The sequence below is a fragment of the Falco biarmicus genome, chromosome 7, assembly GCF_023638135.1.
Source record: "Falco biarmicus isolate bFalBia1 chromosome 7, bFalBia1.pri, whole genome shotgun sequence".
NCBI classification, from domain to species: Eukaryota; Metazoa; Chordata; class Aves; order Falconiformes; family Falconidae; genus Falco; species Falco biarmicus.
The window spans coordinates 32,003,187-32,026,465 of NC_079294.1; the positions used below are offsets into that span (position 1 = coordinate 32,003,187).

General features: G+C 45.3%; 1 protein-coding gene across 3 annotated transcripts in view; it reads right to left on the minus strand.

Moving 5' to 3' along the window:
• ASB2 (ankyrin repeat and SOCS box containing 2) overlaps positions 1-17,734 on the minus strand; it is a 28,076-nt gene extending 10,342 nt beyond the window's left edge. The window contains exons 1-7 of one of the 3 annotated variants that reach the window (XM_056347034.1): positions 17,606-17,733; positions 17,230-17,509; positions 15,532-15,636; positions 10,220-10,386; positions 9,390-9,545; positions 7,203-7,448; positions 4,783-4,954 (exon numbers count right to left, since the gene is read on the minus strand). In XM_056347034.1, the coding sequence (XP_056203009.1) occupies positions 4,783-4,954; positions 7,203-7,448; positions 9,390-9,545; positions 10,220-10,386; positions 15,532-15,636; positions 17,230-17,509; positions 17,606-17,669 (1,190 nt within the window). In that variant the 5' untranslated portion in view covers positions 17,670-17,733. Of the gene's footprint in view, positions 1-4,782; positions 4,955-7,202; positions 7,449-9,389; positions 9,546-10,219; positions 10,387-15,531; positions 15,637-17,229 lie in introns of all 3 variants that reach the window. The other 2 variants (XM_056347036.1, XM_056347035.1) reach the window with 2 other exon arrangements.
• Positions 17,735-23,279: the final 5,545 nt, after the last annotated feature.

Sequence of the window (23,279 nt, forward strand, 5' to 3'; positions counted from 1 at the left end):
CATACAGCAAATCATAGCTGTATGGTTGTAACCACCGGAGAGAGCCTGCCAACTCAGGCACAGGAACAACTCTCTCTGAGAGAAACTAAAGTGTGAACTTGAAACCTGTCAGCAACTCCCTGTGCTCCTACCTTGCCGAAACTGTCACTTGCGTGACTCCTTCTTTCCTGGAGGAACAGGTGTTTTTTGAAATTATCACCCAGTTTCTATGAGATAGTGGCAGCTACAGGGGGAGTTACAATGGAAGAGATGATGTGCTGGCGCTCACCTACCCTGTTGTAACTTGTCTTAGGTGCCCCAGCCCAAAAGGCAGACGCCCAGCCAGGATCTCCCAGATGTTCTGCACCTTCATCGGCATGCTGTGGGTAGGACTGGAGGAACAGGTGCATGGCCTGAGGTGCCAGCAGAGAGGCTGTATCTCCCCACCTTCATCGGCATTGTTTTATGTTTTATTGCTCAGCAGAGAAGGGCACTAACACAAGATGTTGGCAGGCCTCATGGGTCACAGCCACAGCAAGAGGCTTGAGACAGAATGGGGTGAAATCAAACATTCCTCTGCAGGACTGAGCTAGAACAAACTACATATTTGGTTCCCAAGCCTCCCTGCCCAATTTTACGATTCAGTTATTACCCTAGCTTGATCTCCATCCTGGAGGCTCTCACTGTGTGGCTTTTGGCTGTGGCAAATTCATGGGACTATCAACATCCATCCCAGATCATGGGGAGCCAAAAAGATAATTAGGAAAGGACAGAAAAAGAAATAAAAATATTTTCCAGGCTGGTTTCCATGCTTTAGCCCAGGGAGAAAAAATGTACAGCCAAGTCCTAAACCCCAGTAATCAGGGGTTGCTATTGGAAAGTGTGATGTGGCCTCAGACACAGCAACATAAATCAAGCTGCTCTCGTTCTGTAACATGAAGTTCAAACACATGATGTGCAGGAGCCCCACAGTTGCAAATCTGTGATCAGTTTTATTCTCCATAGGTGCCAATGGAGCTGCATGACCAGTCCTTTGGGTTAAACCCTCATTTCCTGCATGTAAAACTGGATGGTTTAGCCAAGGCACTAGGTTGATTCTGTAAATACAGACCAGTCACCTTAAGCTACTTCCAGAAAGACTAGGGACCATCCAGCCTGAGTCTGCCTACTGTCTCAGGAGATGCTCATGTTCCCTGTATGTTGTCTGTGGAGAGAGAGGGATATCTAAAATGAAACCTGTAGGAGCCAGCATGCTAAGCACACCTTCTCCTCCTCTTCTTCCTTCCATGCAGACTTTATCCAGCGGTCAACAGTTCTTCAAACATGCAAATCTCAGTTTCCTACCATGTAGCATGTCTCCTTTAAAATGCTGCACATCTTCAGCTTGACTGCAATGCCTGGTCCCAACACTCAGCCCTCAAACGTATATTTACATAATGAACTAAGCCAAATGTAAACGCTAGTCTCAGGAAGACCTTTCTTTGTGATACACTGAATGATCCTGTGAAAGACAGAGCCTCCAGTGCTCCCAGGAGCTGAAATAAGAGTTGAAGATGCATAACACTTTACAGGATTATGTTCCTATTTAAGTGTTGGACTGTTGATGTCTCTAAGTTACTTCTACATATCATTTTTAAACAAAAAGTCTTTTAAAATATGTAAATATCTTGGGAAATCAAACACCTTTTTTTTCTTTTTTTTTTTTCTAAGCAGCCTCACTCATTTTCCAGCACTCTGATGCTCACCAGGGAGCAGGAGGTTTGGGCGCTGGTGAGCTGGCAACTTCCCACCATTAGCAAATGTTCTGTAAGAGCCGTAATAACAAAAAGGGCACAGAGCACTGCGAGGACCATGCCAAGTACCAGCATTAGTCATCCCATGATCAACTGTTTTGAAGATTTAAGGGTCTGTTTTGTTCTTTCTCTCCAGCATATGTGCTTCAGCCAGCTCTTCACATCTGAGTTAAAGAGGCACTGCGTCATTTCTGTCTGCAAGGGAGGCCTGAAACTCAACATAGGGGTGCCATGCTGAGACTCTGCATCCAAATGCTGCAGTGTCCCAGGCCTCAGTACACTCCCTGTACCCCACATTTATTTTGGGAGGAAAAACAAGAAGCATCACATTTGTATCAGTTTCATTTCGAGGCTTGAATCGTCTCTCTTCCTCATCCTCCAAAGCGGGTCGGTTCAGTAATATGGTGCCTCCACTTCTGCAGTCTTTCCTGTCTGTCTAGAGGGAGAAGGCAGCCAAGGCCAGACACGCCAGGCTACATCCTACGTCCATCACAAGGCTGAGCCTCATGTACAGTTTTGAAATAGTGCCAAGTTTCCCCTTATCCCTGGCACCTGTTTTTGTAATTTCTATTTGTTAGAAACTATATGGAAAGGCATATATATATATATGAGGCAGAGCATCCTTAGCATGAATGTGCCAAAAATTTAATGGCTTTCATTTACTTGATAAATTTGCCCACACTTCACAAAGTCTTCCCTTCTCAGCATCTCAGTTCCGAGGGGGGAGGAGTTAAATAACTGCTTGTGATTGTCCTACAGCCGATGAGATGACCCTTATGAATTTCAGGTCAGTATTGACAAGGTGTCACTTAAAATAAACAAACACCAAGCAACAAGAGTTGACAGTTGAGCCTTGGGACTGCATTCTTGGCTTTTTGATGGTAGGGAGCCTTCGTGCTCTGGCAAAAAGTTGAAGCGTGGAATTCCTGCAGAATTACGTATTAAATCTGCAGGAATACAAAGAGAGGTCACCGTGAAGGGTGTTATTTTACTGAATACCAAAGGAATTAAGAATGATCAGCCAATTGGGCTAAAGCTTTGTCATTTAGATAAATATTTATAAGAGCAGAAATTTTTTTCTTTTTTCTTTCTTTTGCACTTAGTTTGCAGCAGTTGTGCACAAATATTTGTGCTCAGTTTTTTACAAGTGAAGGAACTCAGAGTTTGGGCTAAATTCTGGTCTCATTTATGCTGCTGGGTGTTGGGAATAAACAGATGTGAGATCTGAACCAGGCACTTTCCTTCATAACATGGGGATGGACTCAGCTTGTAGAGTTTCCATGTAAATTTCTTTTCAGGTCAGGGTGAGGAACTATTGAGGGGAGTAGAAGATTCAGAGAGCTGGTGCAGACTCTATATACAAATTGGACTCAGATCGACTTACTGTATTTTCAGATGAACTTTTTTTGAAAGTGAGCAACTAAAGCTGGGTTCTGTCTCTGGCACATTTCTCATCTAAAATGTGGGGTTTTTTTCAAGAAAATGTCTTTGTAGCTCAAACCCCAGAGAAAATTTTGAATCATGCCTGCATTAGTCTATGTAGGGTATTCATGTACACGCTGTATGCGTATAAACACACACTGGGCTGCCCTCTAGAATACACAGCTTGCACACAAAGCAGGCCTACTCCAACTGCAGAAAATTATTATCTTCAGGCCTATCAAAGTGATTTGAGAAGCTTAATAGGGATTCCCAAGAAGACCTAAACACTAGGATAAAAGATGCTATGGGAAGGCGTAGTGCAGTCAAAATTTTTCATTCCCCAGGCACTGTGAAATATATAAGAATCTGCTCCTACAGTTGTCTGCAAAGTTAGCTTTACTATCCAGAAGCAGTCTTTGCAGTTGGATATACTCTTTCCTTTGACTATTGCTGAAAGGATTTTGATAGAAGCTGTGACAGAAGAATTTGCTACAGTCACCAAAAGGGTCTGTCACTGTGAAATGTGACTGTATTTTGCAAAATGGCTGTGGGTCACTCACCCTTCCAGCAGTGAGGGGTTAAAGGCAGGAGCTATAACTTGCCCTAGGATCAGAATGCTAAGGAGTTCATCCTCAGAAGCATACTCCAATGTCTCAGGTCTTGAAAGAGCTAGGTCAACAATATTTCCATGACAGTGCAACAATCCGATCCCTAGACAGCATTTTCTAAATTGATATCCTTTATCACAGGCTGTAGAGTTTCTCCTATAAACACTTCTGCTTCAGAGGACTAGTAAGTCTACTCAATTCCTGGTTATTTTTCCATTAGTTACTTTTCTCACTGTTCAAAGTGTGCTCAGCTCTATCCCAAACACATTTTACTTCAGAAAAAAAAAAGATCCCACTAGATCTTTTTATGCGTTTGTCTGTTATATTTAAGAGTCATTTAATCACTCACTAATAGAGTATATTTTCCAGATCATGAGTAATTCTTGTACTTCTTTTCTGAAGCCTTTCCAATTTCCTGAAAGGGTTCTGAAGGGGAGGATACCAGAACTGGACACCATATTCTAGCAACAATCTTTCCAATGCCCTAGAGATTCACTTAACCACTTCCTGCTGTCAGCATCTGAATTATTGTTAATAAAACCTGGACATACCAGAGGTGAATGCAGCATGTTCTGCTTGTACAGGAGAATCACAATGGGCTCATGTAGGAAAAAATGAGGACTAACTCCTACCCCTACACACATGCACACACACAGATTTTTTTTATTCTGTCTCAAGCATATTTTCTGGAGCTCAATTTAATCTGCTCCAAGATACATGAGTCTTTTTAGTTGTAATAGGTGACATCTTGGCAAAGCTAAAGGAATCTTGCACCCACATTCCTGCTCACCCCATCCTAGACCATCCCAACCTGCAAACACGTTCTTCATTTCCAGCCTGAGCTGTGCAAGCAGAAAGACCAGCTCCCAAGTGGCAGCATCCCATGTTCACAATTAGATCTAGAACATTCCAATCTCCTTTTAATAAGGACTTCAGATTCTTGTCTAAAAGATGAAACTATGAAATGAACTAAAACTTACTCGCAAATCCCTTTTTTGGCTGCTATGTGAAGAGGTAACAGGCCATCCTTATTGGCTTTATTAGCATCTGCTCCCTGGGACAAAAGAAATTCCACGATAGGTACGTGTCCATTTTTACAGGCTTCATAAAGAGCAGAGGCGTTATCACTGGCTTGAGTATTTATATCAGCACCTAGGAAGGAAGAAAACCTTTGTAGCACCAAAAGGTTAAAATCAGGTGGAAGCAACATGCTTTGAATGGACACATACATCTCCATGACACTGAAGCTACAAAATGTGCTGGACCGGGATGTGAATGAGGTCATATCAGAGGTGATACATCATAGCTTTCCACTGGTTTTTAATATGATGTGAATTTTATGAGGGAGAGTTTAACATGGGTGGTGACTATTAGCTCCCAATCATGATTCTAGGCTCCATTCAGCTGCAGCTCAAAGGCAAAAAACTTTAAAACTATAAAATTATTTATATAGCATGGCCTTTTCTTTAGATACAATAATTCCATTTGAATTTATGAGTTTATACAATGTATATAGATTATTCCTGAGCTGGAGTTTGGGCTAGATAACATCAAAAGATGCTCTCCATAATTCTATGATTATATATTTATGATATACATTTATTTATATTTAAATATATTATTTATACTTTTTATATATTCACGCTATCAGTACATTTATACTATTTACACTATATTTTAGTTTTAGTACATAGCCAGGCCAAAAGAGTACTCTATAACATGACATCTGCATGGTATTGAGTAACAATTCTAATCAGCTTTGGTCATGCCTTATTCAATGAAAATTTATTTCATTTCAAAACTCAACACCTAAGGCCACATCACTTCACAAGGGTTCCAGTTAGGCTCCGAATGGTAGGTTTTACCAAAAAAAGATGAACATTATTCATGAGCTACTAGATTATTTGGGGCATTTTTTTCTGGAGCTCTAGCGTGTATTTGGCTTAATAAACAACTTGCATGAATAAACCAAGACCTAATACTTTTTGGCCACAAACAATTTGGATTCTAGCTTTTTCTGTGCTAGATATTTAAGGCCTGGAAGCCTGGGTTTTGACTGTAGTATGCTGTACTGTGCTGTCCTCAGGAGGGCTGCTCTATGTGTATCCTAAATGGGAATGACATTTCACTGGAGTTTTGCTTTTAAACTCCAATAGAGGAGCCAATCAGTCTCCCATTTGATCATGAAAACTCCTTGCCAAAGAGAACATTTCCCTGTGCTCTCGCCCCAAACTGAAACATCTGTGTTGTATTTGGCCCTTTGAAGATGTAGCTGGAAACATCAGGAGAATTGCAGTGACAAAACATAACACAGGACTACGATCCTAATGAAAAAGAAATGAAAAAGAAACCCTTTTTTATGATGAACATTGCTCATCATAAACAATGCAGTGATATCATTCCTGGGATTCTCAGAGGAGCTTTCCAGGGCTTGAAACAATTGGACAGTTTTAATGGATTTTCTCCTGTGTATTTTTCTCAAAATTGAACTTTACGGAAATCTTAATATCTATCTAAGTTGAAACACAAATCACATCCTGGCTTAGTTTCTAAAATTGTAGGCAGTGTGGTGGACTAACTGGTCACATAAAACTGACTTGAGAATGCTAGCTGGACAGCAGAACACATTTTTTGTTCCCCAACTCATATTTTAGCCATACTAACTGCTTCAGAAGTTTTTCTTATCTTCATTGCTGTTTAGCTCTTATTTCACAAGTGCAGGGCCCAGCTGTTACCTACATTGAAGATATTAGCCCACAGTGAAAATAAAATATGCCTCAGAAGAGTAGTAAAGTACGTTGTGCTTATTTTAAAGCTGTTTTACATGAGTGGAGCAGTAAAAGGTAGATTTAGTGTAAACTAGAATCAAATTCACTCTGTTCACATGTTTGAACATATACACACAGAGAGAGCAAGTCTGCTTCTCCTTGGTGTAAATCCATTAACTATACAATAGTATTTATCTATTTTCAGCAGGATTCATTAATGGAGGACAGCTAACCTTGCCCATCACTGCACATGTTCATGAGAAGATGGGGTTGGCTCATGTTCAGCTTCTGACATCTATTACCACCTACAGTTATCTTTTATGACTGATTGGATTTTAGGCTACGTGTGTGCAGCAATATGGGTTTTCAATCAGGCAGTGTAATTAGAGAGCACGATATTACTTCCCAAAGTAGGTGACCATGAATGGATGCTGAAGAAGCGGACGTGTCTGGGCCATGCTCACTGGAAGACCCTACACAATTCAGCCACCTGGAACAACAGGGTTTCAGCACCTCTGAAGGCTAGGCCTTGTCTCCAGAAGCAGAAAAACTGAGCCAGGGAGAATTAATGGCAACTTTGAAATATGAAGAATGAAAGCAGTAAAGGCATTTAATGGCACAGCTGTACTCACCACATTTTGCGAGGTATCTCAAAGCTTCCAACTGCCCACTCTCAGCTGCCACAAACAAAGAAGTGATCCCATAGGCATTTGCAGACTCGATCTTTGCACCTCCTTTCACAAGGATATCAATAATCTCCAGGTCATTTCGGGAGACAGCCTCATGGAGAGCAGTCCATCCTCGATTGCAACGATGGTTGGTGTCAGCATTGTATTGCACCAGGAGTCTTGCAGCCTCTGCATTCTTGCGCTCACAAGCTGTTTTGGAAAAAAGGGAAGTGATTAGGACAGGCTTTTGAGAAGATTCTGGATGTTGTGGTATCCATTCCATGTAGCATAAGGCAATATAATACAACTAGGCCATAGTCAGTAAAGACCAAAGTTCCATCTAGGTGAATATGAGGGCCAAGGCTGTTACCAAATGACACTGTCCGGGGCTTGTAAATGATGTGGCAGTGAAGGCAATCTTCAACCGGGGCCTGGAGGAGGCTAAGTGTTCTGTGCAGGACTTGTGCCAGGCCTGGCATGGAGGGGAATCCAGCCCAGCACGTTTGTACCAACTGGACACCACAGTGACACAGCAAGGTGACAAGGTGCAGGAGATTATTTATAAAGAACAACATGTTACAGAAATCATAACTTGAAAACTTTCCAAATTCGGTGCAAACTGACTGGACAACAGATAAAGCTCTATATAGACAAAAAAAAACCCAAAACAAGCTTAAACCAACAGTACCCAGGAAAGGATCCTTAGGAAACAGTAATGATGTGAGTCAGCAGCACTTTCTCAGCTTGCAACAATTTATAGTTCAGGACCATCCTGAGCTAAAGATATTTTCTTGATAATTAATAGTATTTCGTTGATTTTTATTCTACCAATTTGTCCCATTGTTTTTTGAATCCCAAATTGTGAGGCTTCCTGCACACTTTTATGGTGGGACCCCAAACCAAAGGTACTTAGAATAAGGGACATTTACAAACCCCAGTTAGCATTTGTTGTACAATGTATAGAGAGGCCAGCACACTCCATAGCAATTGGGTTTTTTTCTTTGAAATAATAGTGTCTTTTCCTCACAGAATTCCCACCTTTTGGGTTTGGCTCTTCCCTTGGGATATTGCCATGGCTTCCTCACCCATACGCAGGTGTCACTCATGTGTACTGAAAGCAACTATGTGATTAGACACTTCTGTAATTACCTGTGCATGGCTCTGCAGAGTTTAATTTGTTTACGCACTGGGGATGACTAGTTTCTTACGATATTTTTTCTTTTTGTTGTTGTTGTTGTTGGAGGATAGACCAGAAGATTTTGCATCAAGAGTAGCACATCCTTAATAACAGTTTTCCTCTGGCTAAACGGTGCTTTCCTATTACACTTGCTGTTATTAGTAGTAGTATGAGCACTGCTACTACTACTACCACCACTACTGTGTGCTAAATGCACGGTTGAACAGCTTTCCTTTAGCAGACTATAGGCCAGAATTTTAAAACAAATGCATTTTAAACAGCTCTAATGCTAGGCATCCAAACTTGGAGGCAAGATTACTGTTTTAACCAGTAATATGTGCTTTTTAATGTTTTAGAGTGCTAAAAATAGTCATGACAGGAGCAGTCAGTTAAAGGGCATGGACATGAAAGTGTGAGAGATCATCTCCTTCTCTGAATCTTTGTGATATCATAATGTAAAGCTGTTCTGCTAAAGAAAGTGTTCTCTCTGACCAGCAGCAAAGTAGCATGTTCACACTAAACACTTTACCTACCTCAATGAATTGTTTACAACCTTATGCATCTCCCACAGCACACAGCCTGGCCTGGCGCACACAATATAGGAATCACTGGCATGTCTACAGCCATCGTACTCCCACACCTAACAGGACCTACTGTTTAGACGAGCATACATATTCCTGTACAATCCAGCTTTCCATAAGTTTGGGACATTGTGCAGACACCCTGTGCTTAGGGCCCCACTAAGCATCACCCACCCCACCCTCAGCCCATGTGGCATCCTGCAGGGGCAGCTCTAATCCTGCCTCTGAGGTGGATGAGAAGAAAGGCTGTGGCATGGCAGGTCAGACGTAGTAGACAGGGAAAGTAGAAAATGAGAGCTAATCACAGTTTCAGCCTCACACCACCAGCCATCCTGCAGCTCTGCCTCGGTGGTGCCAGAAGAGCTCAGCATCCCTGGAAAGGCAGCCGCTTACCTTTGTAGAGTGGCGTTTCTCTGGCTTTGTTGGAGATGTCAGGCTCGGCCCCAGCCTGCAGCAGGGTGAGCAGGCAGTCCAGGTTGCCCCGGCTGGTGGCCAGGTAGAGAGCTGTCTCCTCATTGAGGGTGCGCTGGTCGATTGTGCCAGGGTACGCTGTGAAGAAATGGCAAGCCCAAAGCCATCACAGCACGTAGTGCACAAGTATCTGCAGCATCATTACCTTTCAAGATCCTCCTAGCTTTACGTGACTTTTTGTTGTTTATTTCTTTTCTTTTCCTTTTCCATGAGCAAAGCAATTTAAGAATATACTATAAAGTTACTGTAACTCAGATCAAGCACTTTAAATCAGTGGCCGGCATAGATTAAAATATTCAGCTATGGCCACTGGTGATGCAGTAAGTTGTGGAGTAACTGCTCTTCAGCAACAGTTTGAAAACAAACTATAGTAGTTAACCACCTTCAGAGATAAGCAAAGAGGTGCTGGGCTGGATCTCCCACTAGTGGGAAGTGGGGTAATTGCTGTCAGCTGTGGCAGCCAAGCAGCTCACAACAGCTGAGAGTTCAGCTACAAGGCTTTACTGTGAGATGTCCAGGACTTGGCAAGATCTATCCAGATACCACTTTCTCTGGAAGATCCTAACTTTTAGAAGCTTCAGTCTGGGAACCTATTCTCAAAGAGAAGGTGAAATTAACATACGCTCAGAGAGATTGGAAAAAAGCTTCACACACTGTCCCAGACCAGGCTTGGGTTTCTGCTAATTCTGCTTTTTAATTTATTCATATTCTTCTTCTCCCTTTTGTGATTACTTAGCTTTAACTTCACTGACCTTTTTGCAACAGGCTCAGGCAACCCACTTGGCCATAGTACGCAGCTTCATGGAGGGGTATCCAGCCATCCTTATTAGGTTCAGAAAGGTCTTTTCCTGATTTCATCATGTTGCATACTGCTTTTTCATCTCCATCCTTGATTGCTGCCACTACAGGGTCAAGTTCTCTTTAAAATAAGATTAAAACTCCTTCATTACTGAGAAGCTTTTTGCAGCAACATCACCGTATCGTCTAGCCAATATAGTGAATCCCTAGCCTATATAGTATTTATCATCCTAAGGTGTCTTGCTACAGGACCTGTAGAGGTAAAATTTGTCTTCTCTGGTTTGGCCACTCACAACAGATCAGAAAAATCACTGTCTGGAGGTGCCAAGCTCTCTCCTTGGAGTGTGAGGAAGGTGAAAAGTGTGACTAATCTCTGACATAAACACTTATATTTTAGATAGCTGGAGTTGGGGGAGACCAGCTTTACCCTTGCTCTGTACACTTCCATGAGTGTCCATGGTTGTGATAACTGCATCACCCTGCCATTTGCTGTCCCATGTGGGACATGTGTTTCCATATGAGATCTCTTGATTGAAGATAATTTCTTCTGTTCATCCCTGAAGAAAACTTTAAATTTGATTTGCAGGTGGCTTAGCCCTAAAACAGAAATTCTCAACAAATCTTATTCTTGTATTTTAAAGATACTTCCAATTTCTCTTACACAATGCTGTTTTCAGACATTAGCCAGTCCAGTTACGAAGAAGGGAGAGCTCTGGTTAGACTGTGTGAACATCAGGGTGTTGATCTGGGCTTTCCTTTCTTCAGCCAGGGAGGATTAAAAAACCAAATCCACCCACCCAAATGAAATTCTGCACTGCCCTTCACAACCGTGCCCCACAGGTCCCCAGCCTTTATTTCAGCACTGAGTAATCAAATTTTCAGAAATGATAACCACCTCAGAAATTATAGACCTTCAAAAGTGTGTATTCAGTGTCCCAGTAAGAGATATTAGGTGCTGGGCACTTCTAAAAATCTGGTCGTGAGAAGCCTGCTTGGGAGCAGACCCGTTAGCTCCGTTGACAAGTCCATTCCTGCAAACCTCTTAGACAAGTTAGCGATTCCCCAAGAAACTCCAGCAGTCAGGGGCCTCTGGAACCACAGCTGGGACCTGATGCCAAGCTGTAAAAAGATTTGTGATCTGGTCCATTTGAACCCAGCAAACCACTGTCAGACTCCACAGGGTCAAAAAACTTCTAGGCACAAGGAGTAAAAGGAATAAAAAATTATTAGGGAGAGAGGGAGGTAAGGAGTATTTTAAAGCCTCTACAGAGTAGAAAGTGATTGAAATGTGTAGAATCACTGAAAAGTGTTAAAGTAGTATTTCACTGTTTATCACAGAAAACAAAAATAACGTGACAATCGTCTTTTGATGCTACCTAATTCTGAAGCTTTCAAGACAAGGCGTACTGTGAAAATCTACAAAGAGCATGAAGTGTGCTCCATGCCACCCAGAAGTGAGACACAATGAGCAGCCTACAAGTGTGCTTTGCTCTGCCAAGCCTTCTCTTTGCCAAGCTTGTGTTCTGCACAGTCCAGACAGCAACCCATTTCTCCAAGCTCTGTAAGAGCTATTGCAGAGCAGGGCTGACTGGGCACACCAGTCCTGCCGAGCAACAGCAAGAGCTGCTGTGGGACTCCCTGCAAAGTGGGGTCACAATGCTGCCTGTCACCGTACCATGGGTCAGCAGTGCCCGCAGCCCGGCCCGCCACCCTCCTTCCACCCCGGCTGAGGCTGCTGACAGCGCAGCAGAGGCAGGGAGCAGGTACCCTGCAGGTGATGCAGGCAGGACCCTTGCCCCTGGCAGGCAGTGGCTCTGTGCCTGGCGGTGGGCTGGCTGTGCCTTCCAGCGTGAGTACCTGCTCATGCTCCTGCTCAGCTGTGCTGGGAGAAGGCAGGCACTGCTTCCTTATTCTGAGGCACCAAATGACTAAGCACCAGGACAGCAAACACCACAAAGGAAGAAGCATTTTTCCACTTCTAATGGGGACTTGCAAAAAATGAATGATTTCAGAGACAGAGAACAAGAGGATGTTGGAAACATAGGACAGTTTGTGGTTCAAACTAACTCTAAAGAGACATCTTGCAGCCTTGAAAGCAGAGACAGGGAAGGGAAGTGCATGTCTCAGAGAGACTTTTAGCATCACCAGAGCAGGAATACAGTGTGCAGTGACTGTCATGCAGAGCAGTGACAATGGGAACAACCAGAAGAAACTCCGATTATGGCAGAAGGTCTAAAATTCTACAACAGAGATCAGAGACAGAAAAATAGGGGCAGCTCACAGTGCAGGAGTCCTCAAAAAGCAGATCATTAGTACAGCCTCTGCATTTAGTGCAAGTTACAGAAGTAGCCCTGGATTTTGTTGCCTTGCAGGGGCTGGGCAGACTGACAGCCTGAAATTTATGTAGACATCATTAATTTCAGCCTGCCTAGAGGTACCAAAATCTGTGCCATAACACTAATCCTAGCACTGAAAGAAAAGTCACCAAGCTGCTTCTGTGAGGATAAACTCAGGGACTGCAATGGAACAGGTGAACACATGTGTGTCAAGGAATGGGAAAGACACCATTTCCCAGGTGAAAAAGGACCTAGTACCACTTGCTCCTTTTCTATAGCTGGAAGCAGTGATCTCAAGACAGCAGGGTCACAAAAATAGCAACGCTGGAATGGAGGGAGATATGGGACCCAAAGCCAAGCTTTTTGCTTGAGGAGATAACAGCTAGAGCAGGCAGCTGCCTTCCTGGCCACAGCCCACCCAGGAGAAATCAAGTGACCTTCTGATAGCTGCCCTGCTGAGGTCCCAGGGACACTGTTGTATCTCCACGCTATTTAGAGTACCCTGGGGATTAAGCTTAACACTGCTAGTTTTGTACAGATAACAGATTTTTATACAGGCATTTTAAATTGGGCATTTTGTTGAAGTCTGCTAACAGCAACAATTGGCACATTTGGCTGGGAGAGGAGGCGGAGGTGGGGGACCTTCGTCTTTAAAAGCCTCTGGCACAAGGCTGCTGAAACCATCTGTTGTTCTGTGCGAAGGTTCAGATTACACTTGCAGGGCTGTTCACTGCAGCCTGAGGATTTGGGCACATGATTGCTACCAGCACTTAATGAGTTACTGCATGCCAGGTGGGCCAGTGCAGAAGGCTGTGCATTGGGCTGGCACACAGCAAATGCAGAGTGAATTACATTTAGCTGAGGCCTCAGTGAAAGCAGAGGGTACCTTGGATCTGTGGCAGGGTTAAAAATGTGTGAAGAATCAGTTACTACTCTGCTTAAGCCCTCAGATGCTGAAGGAAGCAAACTTCTGTTGGGCTCCTTGACCTTAAATGATTCCTGAGTAAAATGAGGGGGTTTGCTGGACAAGGCTGTCGATGCTTTAGCCAAGCAAATTCCAGATCAGTACAGAAAGTTTAATGAGTTTCAATGTGTAATCCTTGTTTTCTGCCTGGCTCATAATTGGCTGTTCTAAAAAAATGCAACACATTCTACAGCTTGGATTTTGTCAGATACAGAAAAAGTGAGTATTAAAACTACAGAGGAAACCTGAAGATCTGATGAAATCTTAACCTTACAGGCAAGTCAAAAGAATAAAGGCATTTCAAAGGCCAGCAGCCAAGATAATAAATACTCATTGCAGATAAGATGTATGATGGGGTCAATTCTGGGTGCTGCAGAAGCAGTTCAGTGGAGCACAGAAAGGTTCAGGAAGCTCCTGCTCCTCCCTTTCCTGGCAGCCTGGTGAGATACAGGCAGCATGGTGAGATACAGGCAGCATGAAGGAACAGCATCTCCCCAGGTGAAGCCAACTATCATCCCTGCCTGGCTCTGGGACCAGGGCTATAAAGCAGTCATGACATCATGCTTTCAGGTGGCTTCCCAAACACATTTTTGCTTTCACCTGGTAGCAGAGGAGCCCTAAGTTATCAGCTTTATCCCAGCCTTCTTGTGGACTGAACCCTACTGAGCTACCTAATACAGAAGAAATGCCTGCCCTCCAGTCATTGCACCCGGAGCAGCAGAGAGGCATGTAAGGTGTGCAGAGCACTTAATGAGAGGATGTGATCTTAGTGTGGCCAAGGGGCACTGGCAGGTGACAAGGTTGAGGGAGGCTTCATGCTTCAACAGAAATAGGTTTTCACAATGTCAGGGAGGGCAATGTCAGTGGGGAGCCAGGCACAGAGCTGGATCAGCTAGGGTGCAGGGTGAGGTGGGGGAGATTGTAGAGCTGGGTAAGCGATGAAAGGAGAAGTGTGGGGGGGGGTGGGGTGGTCACTGCAACATACATCCAGGGAGGGACTTGTAAGATGAATAAAACAGACTAGATTTGAACTGGGTAGATAAAGACAGGCAAGAATTTTCTGCAGGACAGAGAGTGCGCTGATTTTCTTCTCTTCATCTCATAGCTAAAGGCAGGTGCATGCATCTCTCTGCCTGCCGGGAGCTGTAATAAACTCAATACAGTCCAGACATTTTCACTACATACAGGCACTGGGGCAGAGTGTGGGCCACCACTATCCCTGTCTGCTTTCCTCATCCATGACTGTTTTCACCTTAGCTTATTTACAGTCTCTGCCAACTGCAAAATGTGGCCAGAAGGATTAAAGTCAGTCAAGCTGGTTTCCTCCTTGGGCAGGTAAGATGTGCTATGGATCCTCAGCAGCCCTCCTCAGTGTGGAAGAACAGTGCTGGTATTGCTCAGAACAGGCATGGCCTCTTGGGAGCGTTTATAAAATATTTATTTTGAAGGACTGGACTTTCTCACCCTGTTTACATACTGCAATAAAATGTTTGTTTGTTTTCCCCACTCTTCCCCATTGCTGAACTTAATACCAACACAGTTACTCTCAGCACCTGCCTGCCTCATCTACTGTGTTGACTCAGGAGTCAGCCTATATAAATAAACCACAGTGCAGGCATCCCTTCCCTGCCATCCTTGTCCCCTCAGAGCTACCGAATGACCCAGAGTACCCAGGACATGTGCACTGGAGGAATGGAGAGGGGTCAAGGGGGTGAAGAGAACAAGGGAGGTCTGAGGTAGGTCACCTGCAAGAGCCTGGGCATGGTCTGGGGCAGCTGGGAGGTCGGAAGGAAGAATGGGAGGGCAGCGACGGTGCGGTGCAGGTATCAACAAGACCTCTTCCAGATGAACACCACCATTTCCCCCCACCAGATACTGTTGCCACCCCGAAGAACTGGCTCAGGGGGAGAGTGAATAGCAAGGCTTGTTTTGACCACAGGGAAAAGCAGGAGAGGAAGGCACTTACACGGGCTGGGATGTGCTGAACAGGCTGCCATCGTACCTTCGCCTGAACCCCCAGGCTGCCCCCGAGCTGGACGGCTGAGCACGGCCTCTTGGCTGGGCCACCAATCTGGAGTGGCGATGACATGAATGAAATAAAGAGAAATACTCCGAATAGGAGAAACAGGTCATGTTGAGGCAGAAACAGAGACACGCATCCGCAGAGATAGAGCGAGAAAGCCTGCCGGTCAGGGCTTTGAATAAAAGCAGATGGCCACGGCTTGCTCTGTGCTGGATTCAGCTGCTCGCTCGGCTCGAGATTATTTTTGGCCCTCTGAGGAAGCGTCAGGGGATTCAAATGACCATATAAGACAGCAGTGAGGTTAACCCTACCACCACCGCTCAGGAAGCAGGGACGAGGCGAGGTGACACTCATCACCTCCAAAGCGCCACGCAAGCAGGCAGAGGCAGGGGTGGAGGAGGGCCCAGGGCACCCGGGTGCCAGCTCCATTTCCAGCTCAGCTCTCCTGGGTGGCAGAAGAGTACAGCAATGCTACAGATCCAGAGCTACAGGCTGCAAAGTTTTTCCCTCCAGTGGGAGGTCAAAAGCTGCTCAGCTGAGGCAGAAGCAGGACAGGTTAGAGCATGGAACAGCAGATGCTGTCTTTTGCCAAAACAACAGGTGTCAAAGGACCCCCAAGGAGGACAAGACCAAATGGCTAGGGGAGCCCTTGTTCTCCCCCGCATCAGGTCCTTGTGGCAGAGCTGACAGTACAAGTGCACAGTAATGATCCCAAGAAGCCACGACCTTTGGTGGGAGCAGGATGGCCCTGCAGCACAGCATCCTGATTCCACAGCTATGAAACGCGCTTACTGCTCATCAAATTGTTCCCGGTTTCCCAGCCTTGGAAACCAAACAATCACAGGTGGTAATGAGTGAGGTGTCAGAGGAAGGTGGAGTTATGAGAATGAAGGAGGAACAAAATTTCAGTTACTCCCAGATTATTAAAAAAAAAAAAAAAGGAGTTTAAAAGGATATTTTCCCTTGGCTTTGGAGTGACTTTGTAACCTCTTCCCTCCCCATTTGAGAAATCTGTGTTTTAAAAAATGAAAGGAGAACAATGTCTGGGTTTGAAACTGTCAGCAGGTGTCTGTAACCCACAGCCCAGCACCACAGGGGAGGGGGATGCTGCCACGCTTTGGTGTCTGGAGCTGCTCTTGGCTGAGAGCAGTGTGCCTGAGGCCAGTCTCCGATCTGAAATAACTACGTCCTTTAAAGACTGCAGTATTTAGAAGGTAGCCAGCTCACACTGTTTTATGTACCTATTTTTGGCCTCTCTCCTCTGTTTTCCCATAACAAATGCTGTGCTCCGTCTCTGGCAAAATCTAGGCTCAGCATACAGCATGCCCCCGTGGGGAAAGGAGCCACTGGCTTCAGCAGGGCTGCTGTTGTTCAGGAAAGCATGTAGCAGTGCCCCTTTTCTTGTTTTATCTGTTGCTTACAGCAGATAACATCAAGCAAATTCTCATTTTGCTGTGAGGGCGTAAATTGTTGACCTCATTGGATTTATAGCAGACTGGCTTTCAAACTAATGACAGACTCACAGAGCAGCCGCTTGGTAAAGCTAATTAAAAAGCATGTGTTTTGACAGGGGAAGCTGTTTTTCTCTTCCCGGGCAGGGTGTTTGTCTGGGCCAGGCAGCTCAGGCAGGGGCTCACTCACCTTTGCCAAGGGTAGATGCGGTAGGGCGGGTTGTGGCTGCTGGCGTGGCTGGGGGCGGCTGCCTCGCTGGGACCTGCCACCATTGACTTCTGGTGGCTCTGGGCAGCTGGCTGACCCACGGGGTCCTCTTCCAAGCTCTGCTGGATGGCCATCTTTATCAGCTCATCTTCACTCAAGCTACCGTACAGACTGTATTCCTCGCAGCCTATAGTTTGTCTTTGAGTATTTGCTGCTGTTGTAGCCATTTTTATATTTTTTTTCTTTTTTTTTTTTTTTTTGGCTTTCCTGTAAAAGGAAATTGTGATCATCAAAATTTGGAAAATGAAACAAACTCAATTATCTTGTGCTTTTGTTCGGCTTTGCCTCTTCATTAGACTGACCAGAAAACCCTTCAGAAAACCTCCTCCCGGGGAGAGAAGATTATCAGCTAAAATCTGCATGTAAATGTAATGAACTAACTCCTTTCTGTCACAGAGAAGTAATTGACTTAGCTGGTGTTTAAGAAAGGGAAGTGAGCTGCTGCAAGCAAGGCAGGTTTTTATCTACTTATTCTGGTTACCACCACTCAAAAGAAAAATAAGTAAAGGAAATACCCATAAAATTGAAGAGCTACAGCTTTGAAATGAATTTGTTTAGGAGAATGCCAATGGGCATCTATTGTCGGGTTTTGGGAGGGTTGTTTTATTTCTTGCTCTAATTGCAGAAAATTAAGGGAAGAGGTTTGTATGTTTGCTGGTTCTTTTTTTTATATGGTTGTAAGTTCTCTGCCACAAAGTGTATAGAACTTTGTGGAGTAATTTTTTCTACCTTATCTGAAGATCTCTTGAGCAACATGCAAAGCTGTTCTTTGAAGTGACTTTCTTTGTTTCACTCAGCTAGGAGAGCAACATGAGACTGCTCAGTTTCACTTCTGATTTTTTGCTTTTCACAGAACAAAGTTCAAGGTCATAAGCTTTAAGACTTATAGTCAGGCTCTCTTCTAAAAACTGGTGGTTGAGAACTGGAAATGAGAGAGGGGGAAAACATCAAAGCGCACTCAGCAGTCACAGAATGACTGTGAACCCTCACTGCAGCATGGACTCAAAAAAACCAAAGACAATCCAAAATACTGTGGTATTTCCAGCAGTGATAGGGAAGTACTAATGTGTTGAATTGTACAATGCTCTAGCAGGATCTCATTTGATGCCACTCTGGCCACCAGTGTTCAAGGGCCAAGGGCTTATTTCATGAGAGGAGATGGAAAAGCTTGCCTTTTTAAAGAAGATGACAGCCAAGGACTGAGTAAGAACTGTGTAAAATAATGGCGATGAGGGGCAGCGGAGGACATGGCCAGGACAGGGGAGGATGGAGAGCCAGCAGCAGGAGTCCACCAGTAGGGTTGCCGACAAAGCTGCCAGCCCCCAGCCTGGGTGCTGTCAGTCCCTGTCCCAGCAACGCCACAGCTGGGCTGGTCTCCAGCTCCACACAGCCCTGCCCTGCCCAACCATGGGTCCTGGTGAGCTGGACCACCCAGCAGAGCCACAGGCATGAGGATGGCAGAGCCACCCAGGCCCCCCTTTCTCAGGACCTGCCTCCCACCAAACCAGCACTGCTGACAGAGTGAAGCCTTCAGCCCCTTTTCCCTGCACAGCTGCTCTCGCCAGCAGGCTGGGGCTCTGCTCCGGCTCTCCGAGTGCCTGGGGCAGCCTGGCTTCCCAGGGACTCACACCCACGTAGTCGATGGAAGCAGGGTCCAGCACACCACAAGCCTCCTGCCAGGAAACAGTCCTGACCAGGAGGAAATGGTAGCTCCCCAAATGGCAACAGAGCCGTATCTATCCACATCAAGACACTCATGTTTATTTCTTTAGCCATCATCTTTTTTAAAAAACTAGACTAATACAGTGTCAAGAAATTTCAAGAGCTTAAACCAAGCCATAACTAACTTAAAATCTAGGATTTAAGTTTTTCACTTCAGCAATCTTGGTATCTCTGACATCAAGAGCCACCTCAGGCTCCAAGCACACCCCAGAAGAAGTGGGAAGAGGTTGGGGTAAAGGGAAGCCCAGCAGATTTCAGATTGACATTATGACTTTTAACAACAAAGGATGTATTTTACAGCAATGCAAACTGCCAAAATAAAACCTTCTGTTGCTGTAAATAGTGCAACCGAGTTTTGTTGTTTTTTCTTTTTTGTATTTTCAGCTAGATTTCTCACAGCTGTTGTTGGTTACCTTCTCCAGAGAGAGCTGCAGCGCCTCAGCTCTGCTATGACCCTCTGCTGTCCCAGGGAAGCAAGCCCAGGCATCAAACTGCTGGCAGCTCTGGTGCGGAGCCGCTGCCTGCCCCATGCCCCAGCCGCTCCAGTACCTGTCCTTGGCTGTGCTCCAGCCAGCGGCTGGCCAAGAACCATGACACAGCTTTGTTTTCCCAGCAGCTTCTGCTGCTGCTTGGCTTGTTCAACTCCTGGCATGCTGGGCAGCACTTTCATAGTCGGTCAGCCTGGGTACTCACTTCGTAACTGGTGCACTGCAGATGTGTGAAATCCACGGGCTGGAGTCAGAGGGCTTGTCTGCAGCAACCAGCACTGCAATGCCTAAATGTAGGGGCACGGCCCCAGTGGTGACTCAGAGACCTCAACTAAGCAGTCAGTGAAGGCAGGATCTGATCGTAAGCTCCTAATGGAGGTGATGCACAGTGACTCTTTGGAGGAGGCAAGAGTGGAAATTTAACTGCTCCTCTCTGAGGGCAACCGGAACCAGTGGAGCCTGAGATACAGATCCCTCCTTGTTATCCTCCCCAGCCCCACTGTTGGCATTCCGATGGGAGGCAACCAGGCAGTGGGTCCCTTTGTGGGCAGTCAGGGCTTTGAGGAGTATACAGGAGACCACTGCCAATGTGACTCCATGCTCTGGCACAGAGAAGCCAACTGATTTAGCTGCCTCCCTAAATCCCCAATGGATCTAGATATAAAGGCCATTTCTGGGCATCCTCCCCTCCCTCTTTCTTTTGCTTTACACCTTGTTAAGGCACAGGGAGGGCAAAGGAAGACGGGATCATTCATACTTCACCCTCTTATTCTTTTTATGGGTTAACTGGGTCCCACCTACTCACAGAGAAATGGGATAACCTCCCCTGCATGTTGGTGATCCTCACTAATCTAAATATTTTGACCGGCGTCCCATGGAGTACAGAAACAACAGCTCTGGCTGCAGCTCCCATCACTGACTCATCCTGTAGAAGAAACTTTGTAGGGCTTAAAATAGAGAAAGCTTTCAGTTCTGCTCATCTAACTGGCAGAACAGCAATGAAGGTGTAAAGGGTCACGTCCTGGGGCTGCAGGAGCTTTTGGGCTTTTGGGTCTGTTCTTACAGCCAGGGACAGCCTTGTGTCCTGAACCCTTGCGGAGACTGTTTTATTGCAGAGCTGTTACTGCATCCCCTTGCCTGTCTCCCCTTGCTCAGACTGACTGTGTGGTGTAACTGAGTTTGGCTGGAGTCATGAAGTGTGCCTCCTCCCTACAGCTCCCTGTGTGATGGCCCCCGGTGGAGCAGAGCCGAGCCACCACCCTCCCCTTCCACCTGGAGATGCTTCTGTTGGAAGCTGCAGAACCACAGGGCTCAGGCCCTGGATGAAGTTGTTTCTGTAACAAGCCACGGTGAGCCAGCTGGGTGCATGTCCTCTGCTGGAGGCTAATGAAATGCAGCCTGATTCAGTTTAACCTTCTCCCACTGTGGCTGAGCTCGGCGGCATCGCCTGGCACTGCTGCAGCCCACAGACCTACCCTGGCTCCGCTGACACAGCAGGGCTAAGGTTACCCCATCTAAGGCCAGTGGTGAACTACCAACCACGGCCTTATGAAAGCCCACTAGACTAATGCACTATAAGCTAAATATTTTCCAGCTTCTGTAATGAAGGTGTGAAAAAAAAATCAGTCATTGTTGCTAGGTATGGTTGAACCGGTTTGGATAAGTAAGATCTGGCCAGTGGCCTTTCTAGATGCAGCTTGGATCTATTTGCTTGCTCTAAGCCTGTTTACCGTAGGTTTAAAGTATTGGAATCAGATTTATAATTGCTGTGCTTACTGTTCACCCTAAATTCAGGTTTATGGAGGAAGTTTTAATGTTCGGCTGTTCCCTGCAATTCCCTGGCAGCCTAAAAGCCCATCCTCACGTGCAGGCAGCACACAGCATTGCATCTACTGTAAAAGCAGAACCTGGTTTTTAAAGCTGTGGGTGTAGTGCCCATATCATTCCCTAGAGATTGCTTTCCGTTCAGGTCTGAACGGCTTCACTAGTGATCTCTCTTGGCAGAGATACCCCTTAGGATACTGCTGCCTGTGCTGCCATTTCATAGCTCGGTCTGGCAAGATCTACTGGATCTAAACTGAGCATCATTTCCACATAGGTCCTGATCCCGATTCTTAATTTTGCCATCTCGATTTCAGTGAGAGTTTGTTGATTTAGATGTGGAAATCAGACCTGTGTCAGGTAATGTAGCTGCACCCAGGGGCCAGGAGGTGAGGGTTGAAATGCCAGACTGTGATGCTCTGCCCTGCATCAGTGAGCAGCTGTACCTGGCACAGCTCCGATGCCAAAGGTGCTATTCACCAGGGTGACTACTAGTAACCACTGACACTGTGGCAAAAGCCACAGACAAACACAATTAGGTTGCTATTATATTTGGACTACAAGCTCTGTCAACATATAGTGTTTAGGAGAATGGGCCTCTGATCCCTGATGCAACATAAATAAACAACAGGGATTACAGCTGGCTTTGAACATGCAGAACCGTGCTATTCAATACCATTAGCATCTGAAACAACTGGTGCCCATTGATAGCGCTTCCTCAAAGAAAAGCTTAGCAAGGCTGCCTGTCCTCCTTCAATAGATCCCAGGCAGCAGAATTAGCAGAATTACTTAGTGCTGTCAGAGGAGGGTGGCAGGTGAGTGACAAGGTCATTAAGGGAGCAGAGCCAGGGACTTTGCCTGCCTTTGCAGTGAGTTTACCCTGGTCAGTTTGTAACTCAATACAGGACCTCAGTATTTATGGCTCAGGGTGCAACAAAACATTTCTAAAAACAAAACCAAGTCTTTTGAGGCTGCAAAAGAGAGGAGCGGCTTGCTCATTCTGCCTTTTGCAAGGAACAACTGAGCCCCAGCTTCTGCAGATACATGTTTGCCTTTCCATGTGTTTGCCTTTCCATGTGTTTGCCTTTACTTCTGAAAGCAGCAGGAGCACGCACAGGGGGAAGGTAAACACGGCTGGAAGTCTTCACAGTAAACGAAGCCTCTGCTTCAGCTCTTACTGCAGCACCTTTCAGGCCAGATCCTCTGCTGGCAATGGAAACTGGACCAATTTGCAGCACTTGAAGTATTCACATTTTTGCTGTAGTTTAGATCAGTTTCCAGATAAACGTTTGCAGTTCTCCAAGGATATTACATTGGGTAACTACTGCTAGGAAGCAAGTGATTTTTTAAAAACGTAATGATTTCAGTGCCCATCAGACCTGCCAGCACTAAGGCATCAGAAGAATGACACCTCATGCTGTCCAGCTGCAGCAACAGGCAAACACACTTTTTAATGACAGCTTATGCAAACTGCTCAAGTTCTAGCCCTGTGCTGAAGGAGCAAAGCCAGGCTTCCCAAAGGAATCCTCCAAGCAAACAAATCCCCCTGTCCAGCCCCAGCTGTCAAAACAGGTCACCTATCAGTGTGGCATGTGTTATGATGCCATGAAATCATGGTTCTATGCAAATTCTTTACTGGAAATGCATACATCTGCAAGCTTTTATTTCTTCTCAGAAAGCATTAATTCACGCAGCAATCAGTGCAATATTAGCTTCATGTCATACCAGCTAGAAATTTATAAATGAAAGAAATAACTTGCTGATGTCATTTTTTGTCTTCACTCTGTGCCTTACACACTACATTGTGCCTTAGCATGTCGTAACTACAACAACCATTTCTGAGCAAGCTATTCTAGGGACAAAGATACAAGTATCACCTGCAATTAAAAGAAAAATAAGGAAATGACAGAGCTACAGTTCTGCTTAACACTAGTGAGTGTT